The sequence below is a fragment of the Nerophis lumbriciformis genome, linkage group LG08 (genome assembly GCF_033978685.3).
Source record: "Nerophis lumbriciformis linkage group LG08, RoL_Nlum_v2.1, whole genome shotgun sequence".
Taxonomy (NCBI): Eukaryota; Metazoa; Chordata; class Actinopteri; order Syngnathiformes; family Syngnathidae; genus Nerophis; species Nerophis lumbriciformis.
In genome coordinates this window covers 56,831,132-56,846,075 of record NC_084555.2, presented here as the reverse complement: position 1 = coordinate 56,846,075, position 14,944 = coordinate 56,831,132, and the positions used below count along the sequence as shown (strand labels likewise).

The window sequence follows — 14,944 nt, the reverse complement described above, 5'->3', positions numbered from 1 at the left end:
AAAATGGTTAGTGAGGTTATCAATAGAGCTGACATAATTTGGGAATGGTGTCATTACCGAAGGCAGCATTAATGGTGCCTTCACAGATGTGTAAGTTACCCATGTCTTGGCCACTAATGCACCCCCATACCATCACACATGCTGCCTTCTACACTTTGTACCTATAACAATCCGGATGGTTCTTTTCCTCTTTGGTCCGGAGGACACGACGTCCACAGTTTCCAAAAACAATTTGAAATGTGGACTCGTCAGACCACAGAACACTTTTCCACTTTGTATCAGTCCATCTTAGATGATCTCAGGCCCAGAGAAGCCGGCGGCGTTTCTGGGTGTTGTTGATAAATGGCTTTTCTTTGCATAGTAGAGTTTTAACTTGGTCACGGGCATTCAATGTTGGTTTTCAGCCTTGCTGCTTACGTGCAGTGATTTCTCCAGATTCTCTGAACATTGTGAATGGTGCGACTTGAATATTTGTATTGTAATCAAGTTGGCTCATACGAAGATCTAATTGGTTGATATTTGAACAAATGTGAGCAAAGTTTGTGTGAACTAGGAAAGAAAATAATGAGCGAAATGTGTTTGCTCTCTCTCTGTTAGCGTCTTCCAATCGAATCATCGAGAGGTTGTTCTCTGGCGCTGTGACTCGGTAAGTAGAAATGCACACACCCACGCGCGCATGCCCAAAACCTGCATGACATTGTCATGACAACCGCTTGACGACGCTCCTGGGTTGCTAGGGGTAACGCCGTGCAGAGAGAAGGCCGCATGAGCTACGCCGAGTTTGTGTGGTTTCTCATCTCCGAGGAGGACAAGAAGAACTTCACCAGGTAGGAAACATCGGCTCAATCAGGGGTGTCCAAACTTTTTCCACTGAAAAATCATAGCATGCGGGGGGCTTTTTTATTTTTTTATTAATCAGTGCAACAAAATACTACACAATAATACCATAGTAGTACAATTCCAATTTCCAAACCAAACCCGGAGCAGCAACATTCACATCAACAGAGATGACACACAAACATGACACAAAACAATCCAAAAGTAGTCAAACAAAAATGAATAATATCAACAACAGTATCAATATTAATAAACATAGCAGTGATAAGAAATCCCTCATTTTTTGAAAGAACAATAGTGTCATATACTGTATGTATATGTATGTATATATATATATATATATATATATATATATATATATATATATACTGTGTATATATATATATACAAACCCCGTTTCCATATGAGTTGGGAAATTGTGTTAGATGTAAATATAAACGGAATACAATGATTTGCAAATCCTTTTCAAGCCATATTCAGTTGAATATGCTACAAAGACAACATATTTGATGTTCAAACTCATAAACTTTTTTTTTTGCAAATAATCATTAACTTTAGAATTTGATGGCAGCAACACGTGACAAAGAAGTTGTGAAAGGTGGCAATAAATACTGATAAAGTTGAGGAATGCTCATCAAAGACTTATTTGGAACATCCCACAGGTGTGCAGGCTAATTGGGAACAGGTGGGTGCCATGATTGGGTATAAAAACAGCTTCCCAAAAAATGCTCAGTCTTTCACAAGAAAGGATGGGGCGAGGTACACCCCTTTGTCCACAACTGCGTGAGCAAATAGTCAAACAGTTTAAGAACAACGTTTCTCAAAGTGCAGTTGCAAGAAATGTAGGGATTTCAACATCTACGCTCCATAATATCATCAAAAGGTTCAGAGAATCTGGAGAAATCACATGGCCGGAAACCAACATTGAATGACCGTGACCTTCCATCCCTCAGACGGCACTGTATCAAAAACCGACATGAATCTCTAAAGGATATCACCACATGGGCTCAGGAACACTTCAGAAAAGCACTGTCACTAAATACAGTTGGTCGCTACATCTGTAAGTGCAAGTTAAAGCTCTACTATGCAAAGCCAAAGCCATTTATCAACAACACCCAGAAACGCCGCCGGCTTCTCTGGGCCCGAGATCATCTAAGATGGACTCATGCAAAGTGGAAAAGTGTTCTGTGGTCTGACGAGTCCACATTTCAAATTGTTTTTGGAAATATCATCCGGACCAAAGGGGAAGCGAACCATCCAGACTGTTATCGACGCAAAGTGTAAAAGGCAGCATGTGTGATGGTATGGGGGTGCATTAGTGGCCAAGACATGGGTAACTTACACATCTGTGAAGGCACCATTAATGCTGAAAGGTACATACAGCTTTTGGAACAACATATGCTGCCATCTGAGTGTCGTCTTTTTCATGGACGCCCCTGCTTATTCCAGCAAGACAATGCCAAGTCACATTCAGCACGTGTTACAACAGCGTGGCTTCGTAAAAAAAGAGTGCGGGTACTTTCCTGGCCCGCCTGCAGTCCAGACCTGTCTCCCATCGAAAATGTGTGGCGCATTATGAAGCGTAAAATACGACAGCGGAGACCCCGGACTGTTGAACGACTGAAGCTCTACATAAAACAAGAATGGGAAAGAATTCCACTTTCAAAGCAGTTCCCAAACATTTATTGAGTGTCCTTAAAAGAAAAGGTGATGTAACACAGTGGTGAACATGCCCTTTCCCAACTACTAAGTTAATTATTATTTGCAAAAAAAAAAAAAAGTTTATGAGTTTGAACATCAAATATGTTGTCTTTGTAGCATATTCAACTGAATATGGCTTGAAAAGGATTTGCAAATCATTGTATTCCGTTTATATTTACATCTAACACAATTTCCCAACTCATATGGAAACGGGGTTTGTATACATATATATATATATATATATATATATATATATATATATATATATATATATATATATATATATATATATATATATATATATATATATATGTATGTATGTGTGGGGAAAAAATCACAAGACTATTTCATCTCTACAGGCCTGTTTCATGAGGGGGGGTACCCTCAATCGTCAGGAGATTTTAATGGGAGCATTCACATACCATGGTTTATATAGGGCACAGAGTGGGTGGGTACAGGCTGGCCTAGGGGCGTGGTGATTGGCTCATGTGTTACCTAGGAGGTGTTTCCGTCTGTGGCGGCATGCTGTTACAATTTCGCTGCGCTTGTTGAGGGATGACAGGTCTGGACGGTAAATAATAAACAGTTTCTCTTTCAAGCATAGGTTGCATCTTTTATTACCACTATTGTAAGGTGTGCTGGATGCAAGAATTTGCCATGTTATTGAATATTCAACATTATTGTCTTTGAGGTCCCAAATGTGTTTGCTGAGTTCTGTGGTATTTCGCAGGTTTTTGTTCCTGAAAGAAGCCTTGTGATTGTGTTCCATCTGGTTTTGAATTCTCCCTCGGTTAATCCTACATATGTGTCGGATGTGTTAATGTCCTTGCGTATTACCTTAGATTGGTAGACAACTGATGTTTGTAAGCACCCCCCGTTGAGGGGGCAATCAGGTTTCTTTCGACAGTTACATGCTTTGTTGGTTTTGGAGTCGCTCTGACTGGGGGTCGACGGCTCATTTGCAATTGTTTTGTTGTGGTTTGAGATGATTTGTCGTATATTGTTCATGCAGCTGTAGCTCAATTTAATGTTGTTCTTGTTGAATACTTTTCGCATATGCCAAATTTTCAAAGAGAACGGCCTACGGATCACGATTGAAGCCAACAAGCAAACCGTCAACTACCTTGACGTCACTTTCAACCTGAGAAATAACAGCTACCAACCATTCACGAAACCCAACACAACACTCCAATACGTGCACCATGACAGCAACCACCCACCCACCACCACGAAAAGAATACCTACCGGAATCAATAAAAGGCTATCGATGCTGTCATCTAGCAAAGCTGAATTTGACCAAGCAACCCCCCCGTACCAAAAAGCCCTTGATGAAAGCGGATACAATTTCACCCTCACCTATGAACCCACGCCAGGAAACCAGCCAAAAAAGAACAGAAAACGAAACGGCATCATCTGGTACAACCCCCCATACAGCAAGAACGTCTCAACGAACATTGGACACAAATTCCTCAATCTGATTGACAAACACTTTCCCAAAGACAACAACCTAAGAAAAGTATTCAACAAGAACAACATTAAATTGAGCTACAGCTGCATGAACAATATACGACAAATCATCTCAAACCACAACAAAACAATTGCAAATGAGCCGTCGACCCCCAGTCAGAGCGACTCCAAAACCAACAAAGCATGTAACTGTCGAAAGAAACCTGATTGCCCCCTCAACGGGGGGTGCTTACAAACATCAGTTGTCTACCAATCTAAGGTAATACGCAAGGACATTAACACATCCGACACATATGTAGGATTAACCGAGGGAGAATTCAAAACCAGATGGAACAATCACAAGGCTTCTTTCAGGAACCAAAACCTGCGGAATACCACAGAACTCAGCAAACACATTTGGGACCTCAAAGACAATAATGTTGAATATTCAATAACATGGCAAATTCTTGCATCCAGCACACCTTACAATAGTGGTAATAAAAGATGCAACCTATGCTTGAAAGAGAAACTGTTTATTATTTACCGTCCAGACCTGTCATCCCTCAACAAGCGCAGCGAAATTGTAACAGCATGCCGCCACAGACGGAAACACCTCCTAGGTAACACATGAGCCAATCACCACGCCCCTACGCCAGCCTGTACCCACCCACTCTGTGCCCTATATAAACCATGGTATGTGAATGCTCCCATTAAAATCTCCTGATGATTGAGGGTACCCCCCCTCATGAAACAGGCCTGTAGAGATGAAATAGTCTTGTGATTTTTTTTTCTTTCCCACACATACATATATTGCGCTCTACTACGGTATCGAGCACTATTTTTTGGATAACCTTATTAAGACATATATATATATATATATATATATATATATATATATATATACATATATATATATATTAGGGCTTCAACAACTAATCGATTAAAATCGATTATAAAAATAGTTGCTGATTAATTTAGTCATCGATTCGTTGGATCTATGCGCTGTTTTTTTTAACCTTTATTTATAAACTGCAACATTTACAAACAGCTGAGGTACAATAATCCAAATAATAGGGGTGTAACGGTACGTGTATTTGTATCCAACCGTTTTGGTACGGGGGTTTGGGTTTGGTGCGGAGGAGTACCGAAGGAGTTTCCACACTCAGTGGCCTAGTGGTTAGAGTGTCCGCCCTGAGATGGGTAGGTTGTGAGTTCAAACCCCGGCCGAGTCATACCAAAGACTATTAAAAATGGGAGCCATTACCTCCCTGCTTGGCACTCAGCATCAAGGGTTGGAATTGGGGGTTAAATCACCAAAAATTATTCCCGGGCGCGGCCACAGCTGCTGCCCACTGCTCCCCTCACCTCCCAGGGGGTGATCAAGGGTGATGGGTCAAATGCAGAGAATAATTTTGCTACACCTAGTGTGTGTGTGACAATCATTGCTACTTTAACTTGAACTTTTAACATATTAAGTACGTTGTGTAAACAATACTCAAATACTCATTCTTTGTCTTGTGCAGCATGGAGTACTGGTTCTTGTGATGATTCTTTGTCTTGTGCAGCATGGAGTACTGGTTCCGCTGCATGGACGTGGACGGCGACGGCATCTTGTCCATGTTTGAGTTGGAGTACTTCTACGAGGAGCAGTGCGAGCGCATGGAGCACATGGGAATCGAACCGCTGCCTTTTCAGGACTTGTTGTGTCAGATGCTGGACTTGGTCAAACCCCAGACTTCAGGTGGGTCCTGGGCTTTACCGCTCCGTGGCCTCTCCTCCTCACCCCCGCGCTGGTGTGTTCCTCAGGTCAGATCACTCTGAGCGACCTGAAGCGTTGTCGAATGGCTCACATCTTCTTTGACACCTTCTTCAACCTGGAGAAGTACTTGGACCACGAGCAGAGAGACCCTTTCGCTGTGCAGAAGGTGCCAACACACTATTGACATTTACTTCTCCTTTTCTATTTTCAATCCATTTGCAAACATTTCTAAAACAAAACAAAAATTCCCATTGTCACTATAAGGGTTAGAGTGTCCAAGTCAATGAATAATCTGTGGATGATATTTCAGTATTATTACATTCGGACCGCAGGCCACTTTTTTTTGCACGCACCAATAGAATAGAATAGAATAGAATAGAGTTTTATTGTCATTATTACAGTGAACAGGTTGAAAGTACAGCAAAATTGGAGCAGATCCCCTAAGGTGCATACACAATAATATAGTCATATATGTATATATCCACATGCATATATCCATACATATACACATATATATACACATATATATATATATACATACTGTATTTTCCGCACTATAAGGCGCACTGAATTGTAAGGCGCACCTTCAATGAATGGCCTATTTTAAAACGTTGTTCATATATAAGGCGCAGCGCATTATAAGGCACATAGAATAGACGCTAGGAAAAAAAAGTCAGTTCCAGGGTTAAACTGTCACAATCACACAATGCTTGCATGAGCCGCTAACGTCTGGCTTTTATTTTGCTAGCAAGCTGGGTTGCTAATGTGCGTTGATGGATGGATGGATGGATGGATTGATTGATTGATTGATTGATTGCAGGACCTGGACAGCGACGTGCCGGAGTCGTCCGACTGGGACAAATACGCCTCGGAGGAGTACGAGATCCTGGTGGCGGAGGAGACGGCCAACGAACAGGAACAACTAGGAGAAGGGTTAGCAACAATAACCCTCCTTATATATCCGCTATAGCTCGGTTGGTAGAGCGGCCGTGCCAGCAACTTGAGGGTTGCAGGTTCGATCCCCGCTTCCACCATCCTAGTCACTGCCGTTGTGTCCTTGGGCAAGACACTTTACCCACCTGCTCCCAGTGCCACCCACACTGCTTTAAATGGAACTTACATATTGGCTTTCACTATGTAAAGCACTTTGAGTCACTTGAGAAAAAGCACTATATAAATGTAATTCACTTCACTTGACTTTTTCCCACGCTGGCGTGCTAACTCCGTCATGTGCTGGCAGGTCCTTTGACGACGACTTGGATGTGGACGACCTCCAGCTTCCTGCGGAGATGGGAAGCAAGATGGAAAAAGTGGTCATATCTCATCTGTCCGCATGAAATGATTTTTGGGAGGAATGATTGGCCAACTTCATGATGACGTGCAAAGACAATCACAGGATAGAAAGAAGGAAGCCCGCCTCCTGGTGGCCACACTGTGCTCCTACAATCACAGGATAGAAAGAAGGAAGCCTGCCTCCTTGTGGCCACACTGTGCTCCTACAATCACAGGATAGAAAGAAGGAAGCCTGCCTCCTTGTGGCCACACTGTGCTCCTACAATCACAGGATAGAAAGAAGCAAGCCTGCCTCCTGGTGGCCACACTGTGCTCCTACAATCACAGGATAGAAAGAAGGAAGCCTGCCTCCTGGTGGCCACACTGTGCTCCTACAAGCGTCTTCTGGACTATTCTACTAATATTACACTCTCTGGCAGAGTTTTGTTAATATTTCTATAAATAACATTTATATGTAACAAAACACTGTGGATGCTAATCAGACCATGCAGTGGAAATATTTGTCTTTTTGTGCAAAAAAGATTTGCAATAAAAACAATTATAATAATACTTCTTTTTTTTTTTTAAGTTTTGGTTGCAAATCAATTTTTGGATTAGAATTGTTTTTTTTGTACAATTTTTTGGTTTGTTGTGACGCCTCTTCACAATATTTTATTGGTCAGAATTTTCCCTTCAAATGTGTTGAGGGAGGAACGCCCATATATGGTCAAAAAGGCATCTTTGGTGTCAATTGTTTAACATCTGCTGGACTTTCAGGGAAATGGAAACAAACATTTCTCTTTCTGTGTCAGCTAACTCAAAACTAATTCCGATGTACAACATTTACAGAATAATGAACCCCCCCTCCAAAAAAGAAGCTCCCGCCACTGACAGAGCGATAAACAAATTGTTCCGAGGAGGCCCCGCCCACAAGGTGGAGCTTGACTCATATCCAAACAATTTAAGGATTTCAGTGATTTGCAACCAAAACTTTTGTTTGTTTGAAAATATTTTTTAATCTAAACATATTTTTGTTTGTTTGGTTGCATAAAAAGACTTTTCTCTCCGTAAAAAAATCTCAGTTTTTTTGTTTTTGTTTGTTTTTTATCTTTCAAAATGGCCTCAAGGGAAGTCATGGAAATATTATTATTATTATTATTATTATTATTATTATTATTATTATTATTCAAAGCTTTCGCATATTATAGCATTTTTTTTTTACCAATTTTAAATAAGCATCAGAGGTCCCACAATTGTGTATTAGAAGTGTGTCCCTACTGTTTTGTGTGTTTGTCATTTGTGCGCAGTTGTGTACGTAATCAACTTTTGACTTGTGCACTGTGAATGTGTATGTATATATGTATATATATATATATATATATATATATATTTATTTGTGTGTATATATACATATATGTATACATATGTATTTATATACATATATGTGTATATATATATATATATACTATATATATATATATACATATTTACTTATATACATATATGTATTTAAATACATATACGTATACACATGTATTTATATACATATATGTATACATATATACAGTATATACATATATGTATACATATGTATGTATATACATATATGTATACATACATATTTATATACTTATACACATGTATTTATATACATATATGTATACATATATACAGTATATACATATATGTATACATATGTATTTATATACATATGTCATATGTGTCATAAATGACGAACAACAATGGGGAGCGTGACAAGAGTTAGCATAGCTGTGTGCGCTAAAGTGCTAACAGTACATTTGAACATAATGCTAAGTTAGCACAGTCACCAAATGAAAACCAATGTGTCAATCATCATATTGTTGGTGACATTCTTCCAAACACACAAATAATCAATCATCATATTGTTGGTCCAGTGACTTCTAGGACGTGTGAACAAGCTGTAAATACATTTCAGAGCAGTAGAAATGATCAAAACAAGTCATATTTACAAAACAAAAGGAATATTAATTGGGGTCTTCTCCTGACCTCTTAATTGGTTTGTGTGTGTATGGAAATCCTACAGGAGTACTTTTTTTGTGTGTGTGTGACACAGCCGCTGTAAATGTGCCTGGCTGTCTTTTAATTTGAAAGATCATTATTATGACAATAACACCAAATTGTACAGGATTTTTTTATGACGCTTTGTATTGCGCTGCCACTGTGTGGCGTGTAAGGGGGGTCAATTAAATTATGATGTGCGAGTGCATGTGTGTGTGTGTGTGTGTGTGTGTGTGTGTGTTTAAATGGGCTGACCTGCCTTACTGACAATCACTCGGACTCTCGTCGTCGTCACTAAAGAGGCCTATTTGTTCATTTACAGTAGGGCTTTTATTTTGAAATGACTGTGACGGGAGGTGACCGGGCTTTTATTTATGCCAATGTAATGCTGACTGTAAGAGCATGTTTTCTTTATTTCTCTCTTATCTGGCATCCACTGCTTTTGTCTGAAACAAACATGTTTCAATAAAAAAATGTTTCTGACTAAGAGAGCTTCATAGGTCACACACACACACACACACACACACACACACACACACATTCTTGTATTTGTTGCCTTCTTGAGACCTCCAATAAAAATGCCTACCTCTTTAGGACCAGCCTTTCTAGATACATAAAGATGTGTATTTACAACATTAATAACATATACATACTATGCACATATAAAAAAGGTAAGCTTTTAGCTTCTTTGTTTCTTTTTTTTTTTGGAATTGGTTTTTAATCTTCATTATTTACTTCAGGTTATTACAATATGTCTATATACTTTTTTTTTTTTTCTTAATTAATTTTGGCCCATTTAGATTTCTTACACACACTTGTTATTTCATATGTTGACCAGAGGGGGAGCACTTTTAAAAGCGACACACAATCAATTTGAGATATCCCTCCTTTTTGGGACCACCCTCATGATGATGGATGTCACCACAAATGAGACCTTCTCTATTAGATGCAATGTTCTTGATTTATCTCATCACTTGTTCACACCTCCTCATATGGAAGATACGTTTCCTTCTTCGTGTCTCAAGAAGGGTAGAAAGACAAGAACACACACACAAAGACAATGTTGTCAGCAACTCGCTGATGTCAACACACACACACACACACACACACACACACACAGTTTCCAAGAAGGCGAATAAGAACATTCCATCTTCAGAGTTTATTTTCCATCTGTCATGGTTGACTTTTGTGTCATCCAGGATGAACGTGGCTCCTCATTAACTCTGCAATCATCAAACTTTAGGCTGATTCTTCCACAAAGCAGGGTAAGAATGACACATTTCCATGGTAACTTGGTCTGTTACCATGGTAACCAGATCCAAGAAGCTAACCAGGTTTACTTGGACAAAGTCTGACTCTTGTCACGTCTCATCCCTCCCGATGAACACGTGGCTTGGCATTGTCTTGCTGAAATAAGCAGGGGCGTCCATGGTAACGTTGCTTGGATGGCAACATATGTTGCTCCAAAAGCTGTATGTACCTTTCAGCATTAATGGTGCTTTCACAGATGTGTAAGTTACCCATGTCATGTGTACTCTTTATTATCCGATTAGTCGACTAATGGACTATCAAAACAATCATTAGTTGCAGCCCAACAACCCAATATGTAAGTGAACTCTTTATTATCTGATTAGTGGACTAATGGACTATGAAAACAATGATTAGTTGCAGCCTAACAACGACATGTTGTGCTGTTTTAAGCAACCTCATGAAGTCCCCCAGCCACGTATTCCTTTGACATCAATAAATCATCTTTCTGAATCAAAAAATAGACCTCCTATGTTTATGTTAAATCTAGTCTAACATTTTAGGGTCCTCAAAAATGTGGAAGAGTAAGATTTGTAAAAGTGTGTTGCTCAAATGTTTTTCTCAGGGAGGCATTCATGATTGGAAAAAAAAAATCCCAGGATGTGTTCTTTAAACAAGGACCTTTTTTGTCTTCCTTTCAGGCAAATTGATGCACTTGAAATAATTCCTGATACAGACTAAAACACAATGTTAATAAAGTTATTCTTTGTTGTAGGTTGATCTATATCTCTTGCTTTTTTCTTTTCTTTAATGTTAATAAGGATACAATGTTTTGCAGAGGTGTACTTATAACAATTTGTTTGACAAATGATAATATATATTTTCTTCCTTAGGGGGGCGTAACAAAGAAAATATCAAAGCAGTGATTTAAAGTGACCTAATGACCTTTTGACAGGTGAGGGCGAGGTTCCGCCAAATTGCAACGTACTGTTCTGTTTATCTAGCAAACAACATGCTGACTACCCTCTTAGGCCACACCTGGGCAAAACACAGTTTTATACAGGTTTTATCTGGCCCGCGGGATGACTTTGCTAAGTATAAAAATGAGCCGAAATTTTGGAATGAAAGAAACTGTTGTTCTGAATGTGTCCACTAGATGTCGCAATGGCAATTCTTTGTATCTGTGTAGATGATGCTACATACAACAAATAAAGCACATGATGTTCGTGCACCAGTCCAGGGAAATGAGCAAACCACATAAATAACATCCTGTAAATTGATTTTTTTATCTTAATAGATTGAAAAATGAAGACCAATGAGTTGACTGATGAACATTATCACATCATTTATTCAGAAAGTATAAATTGTTGTGTTTACTGAGGGGAGGTGACGGCTCAGAGACACCAGGGGGCAGTATGTACAATTTATTTATTATATATAATAAATATATATAATAATAATAAACAATACAACTAAACTATAGATATGGAGTGTGTGACTAAAATACAAGAGTGTGTGTGGTGTAAGACTATGTGTAGAATTGAACTGAAGTGAGTGTTACCAACGTGTTGAACGAGATACGAGGAAGTCCAGGGGGCAGGCAGATGATCCGGGGGCAGAGAGAGACGTCAGAATCCAGGGGCGAGCAAGAGGTCGAGGAACGAAGGAGGCAGTCAGAGTCCAGAGGGAGATCCAGGGAAAAAGTGAGATGCACAGCTCACTTTCCAGGTGACGAAGGGTAGGTACACCATGAGAAAAACTAAGTTCTTGCGCTGATCCTAGGGTCCACTGGTCTTTTAACCAGCTCGCCCTCATCAGTTTCAGGTGTGATGATTGCCGGTGATTGATTGCAGGGCGGGGACACGCGCGGCGCGTCCCTGGATGTGCGCACCCGTGGGCGTGTCCCGAGGCGCGCACAGACGGATGAGCGGCGTTGGCAGGAGCCTGAGCCGTAACATAAATAATGACAAATAAAGATATAATACTATTAAATGCAACATGTAAGTGTAAAAAAAACCAACAACATTATGATTTGTACATTTTCAGAATGTGCTTGTTCTATTTTTAAACAAAGAAAACAATCTGAAGTTGTCTTTATTTTGAAGTTATCGTGCCGTGATTTTACCAGTCCTCCCCACTTGGGAGTAGATCTTTCTCCATGTGGCCCCCCACCTCAAATGACTTTGACACCCCTGTCCCGGTCCACACCCTAGCCTCAAACCTACTAGTTAGTGATAACAACTTTTGACTTAAGCCTGCTGGTTGATCTAGCAGGCTACCTAGCATATTAGCAGCTAACCAACATGATGATGAACTTAAGTAATCGCTGACTGTGCTTTTCTCTGAGCAGCTGATTAGGACTTTTCAGTCAAGTAGCATTTATTCCACTTCCTGACCACCACTTTTTATTTCAACCTTCTTTGAGCCCTCGCCCTCGTCTTCTTCTTCTTCCCTCAGAATCACAAGGCAGGCGCAGCCACTGGAATGTGTGCTGGTGTTTGCCAGAAGACAAAAGTCTTCCAGCGAAGGCCAACGGGTCTATTTGGCAGACACGCCAACAACGAGTCTATTTGGCGGACACGCCAACAATGAGTCTATTTGGCGGACATGCCGAGTCCTTACAGTAATATGGAGTCAAATTGCTGCCAAAACTCCACAAACAAATGTTTTTATTCCCATTCCAGGTCGCAGGGGGCTGGGAAAAAAAGGATTTTCCACAATTAAAAAAACAATTTGCAAGTAAAAAAAACCATACATTTTCTGCAGGTAAAAAAGTATAAAAACAATTTTCTTCAAGTTAAAACTTTTGGCAGTAAAATTCCATCCAGTGCGATTCTCCACACTTACATTGAGAGCACCCGTAATTAGCACTCTACAACAACAGGTGGTGCTGCTGAGTCAATTCAAGGCAGTCAAAGAGCTTTTGGCGGACGGCACCATGCGCAAATAACAGAAGCTCTGACTTCCTTAAATTGACTCAGCAGCACCACCTGTCGTCGTGGAGTGCTAATTACAGGTGTTCTGAGTGCAAGCGTGTGTGTGTGTGTATATATTTTGTATTAAATGTTAACTGCATCTACTAAAGCAGGGGTGTGTCCAAACCCGCTAGCGTCTTCAATTCGGCCCACGAGACATGAGTTCAATCAAATATTGCAATTCAGAGTGCTTTCAAATGAATCTTATATTGGATTAAGCGGTTTCTGGATGCTACGAGTTGCTGCCATCTTGTGGACAATGTGAGCAAATCAGGTCAATGACCCTTAAATGTACTTATTTGTGCACTGCATTTAGTCACATGACACAATCCGAACAACCTTTCCTAGTCATGGTGCAGATAAAGTGTGTGGATCGCTCAGGGTGGAATATTACTGACAAAAGTTGAAGAAAATAGTTTTTTTTTTAACAGAAAAAATGTTTTTTTATACCTACGATTCGTTTTTTACTTTCCAAAAATGTTTTTTACTTGTCAATCATTTTTTTAATTGAAAAAAACCCATTTGTTTTTATACTTGCAAATTGTTTTTAATTGAAGAAAATGTTTTATTTCCCCACAAACATTGTTGCGCTTAAGTAAAAATATTTTTTTGTGTTTGCGGAGTTTTGGCAGAAATGTCACTCCATAGTTACTAGTTACTGTTTTTGCTCTGTTCTGCAAAAAAGGAAAAGGTGGCACATGTGGAATCAAGTATGCTTTGAAATACTTCAAAGAGATATGCATGCTATTTGGATATTTGTATACGTTTAAATTAATAAGAAGTACACCAATCTTTGTGTTAGTTTCAGTTGTCCTTATCAACATTACTCCTTTTTGTCTTCAAATTTGGACTTTTTTCTACATTTTCCAAACGTTTGCTTGTTTATTTGGTTGAAATGTGATTTTCTCCAGTCTGTCATGTCTTGTTTCAGGTTTGTGGTTGTTTTCCTGTGTCTGGTGTTTGTTTCCCCTTTGGCGCTCCTATTTTAGGTTCTTTTTCCTGTGTTGTGCCTTACATGCAGTAACTTGACCACTGCCTCTGGTTAGTGATTAGTATTCACACCTGCTGCCAAATCTAATCAGAAAGCTACATATGCTAGCGTCGCTGTTTAGGCCCACGAGACATGAGTTCAATAAAGCATCACAATGCAGAGTGCTTTCAAATGAATCTTATATATTAAGCGGTCCATGAATGCTACAAATTGCTGCCACCTTGTGGATAATGTGAGTAAATCAGGTCAAGGCCCCTTGAATGTACTCTGAAAAAATAGCCCAGCATTTAGTCACATGACACCATCCGAACAACCTTCCCTAGTCATGGTGCAACAAAATAATGAAGCTGTCTCTGAATGCTACACATTGCTGCTATCTTATGGACAATGACCCTTGAAAGTCCATCCATTCATTTTCTACCGCTTGTCCCTTTTCGGGGTCGCGAGGGGTGCTGGAGCCTATCTCAGCTGCATTCGGGCGGAAGGCGGCGTACACCCTGGACAAGTCGCCACCTCATCACAGAGAGTATTTCTGAAAAAGTAGCACGGCATTTAGTCATATGACAAAATCCGAACAACCTTCCATAGTCTTGGTGCAGCAAAATAATTAAGCGGTCTCTGAATGCTATGAATTGTGGACATGGTGAGTAAATCAGGCCAATGACCCTTGAATGT

General features: G+C 39.9%; 1 protein-coding gene across 2 annotated transcripts in view; it reads left to right on the top strand.

Moving 5' to 3' along the window:
- ppp2r3a (protein phosphatase 2, regulatory subunit B'', alpha) overlaps positions 1-8,356 on the top strand; it is a 106,206-nt gene extending 97,850 nt beyond the window's left edge. For both annotated transcript variants that reach the window (XM_061969216.1, XM_072913728.1), the window contains 6 exons: positions 598-646; positions 738-827; positions 5,550-5,725; positions 5,791-5,909; positions 6,564-6,676; positions 6,984-8,356. In XM_061969216.1, coding sequence (XP_061825200.1) covers positions 598-646; positions 738-827; positions 5,550-5,725; positions 5,791-5,909; positions 6,564-6,676; positions 6,984-7,080 — 644 coding nt within the window. In that variant the 3' untranslated portion in view covers positions 7,081-8,356. The remainder of the gene's footprint in view (positions 1-597; positions 647-737; positions 828-5,549; positions 5,726-5,790; positions 5,910-6,563; positions 6,677-6,983) is intronic.
- Positions 8,357-14,944: the final 6,588 nt, after the last annotated feature.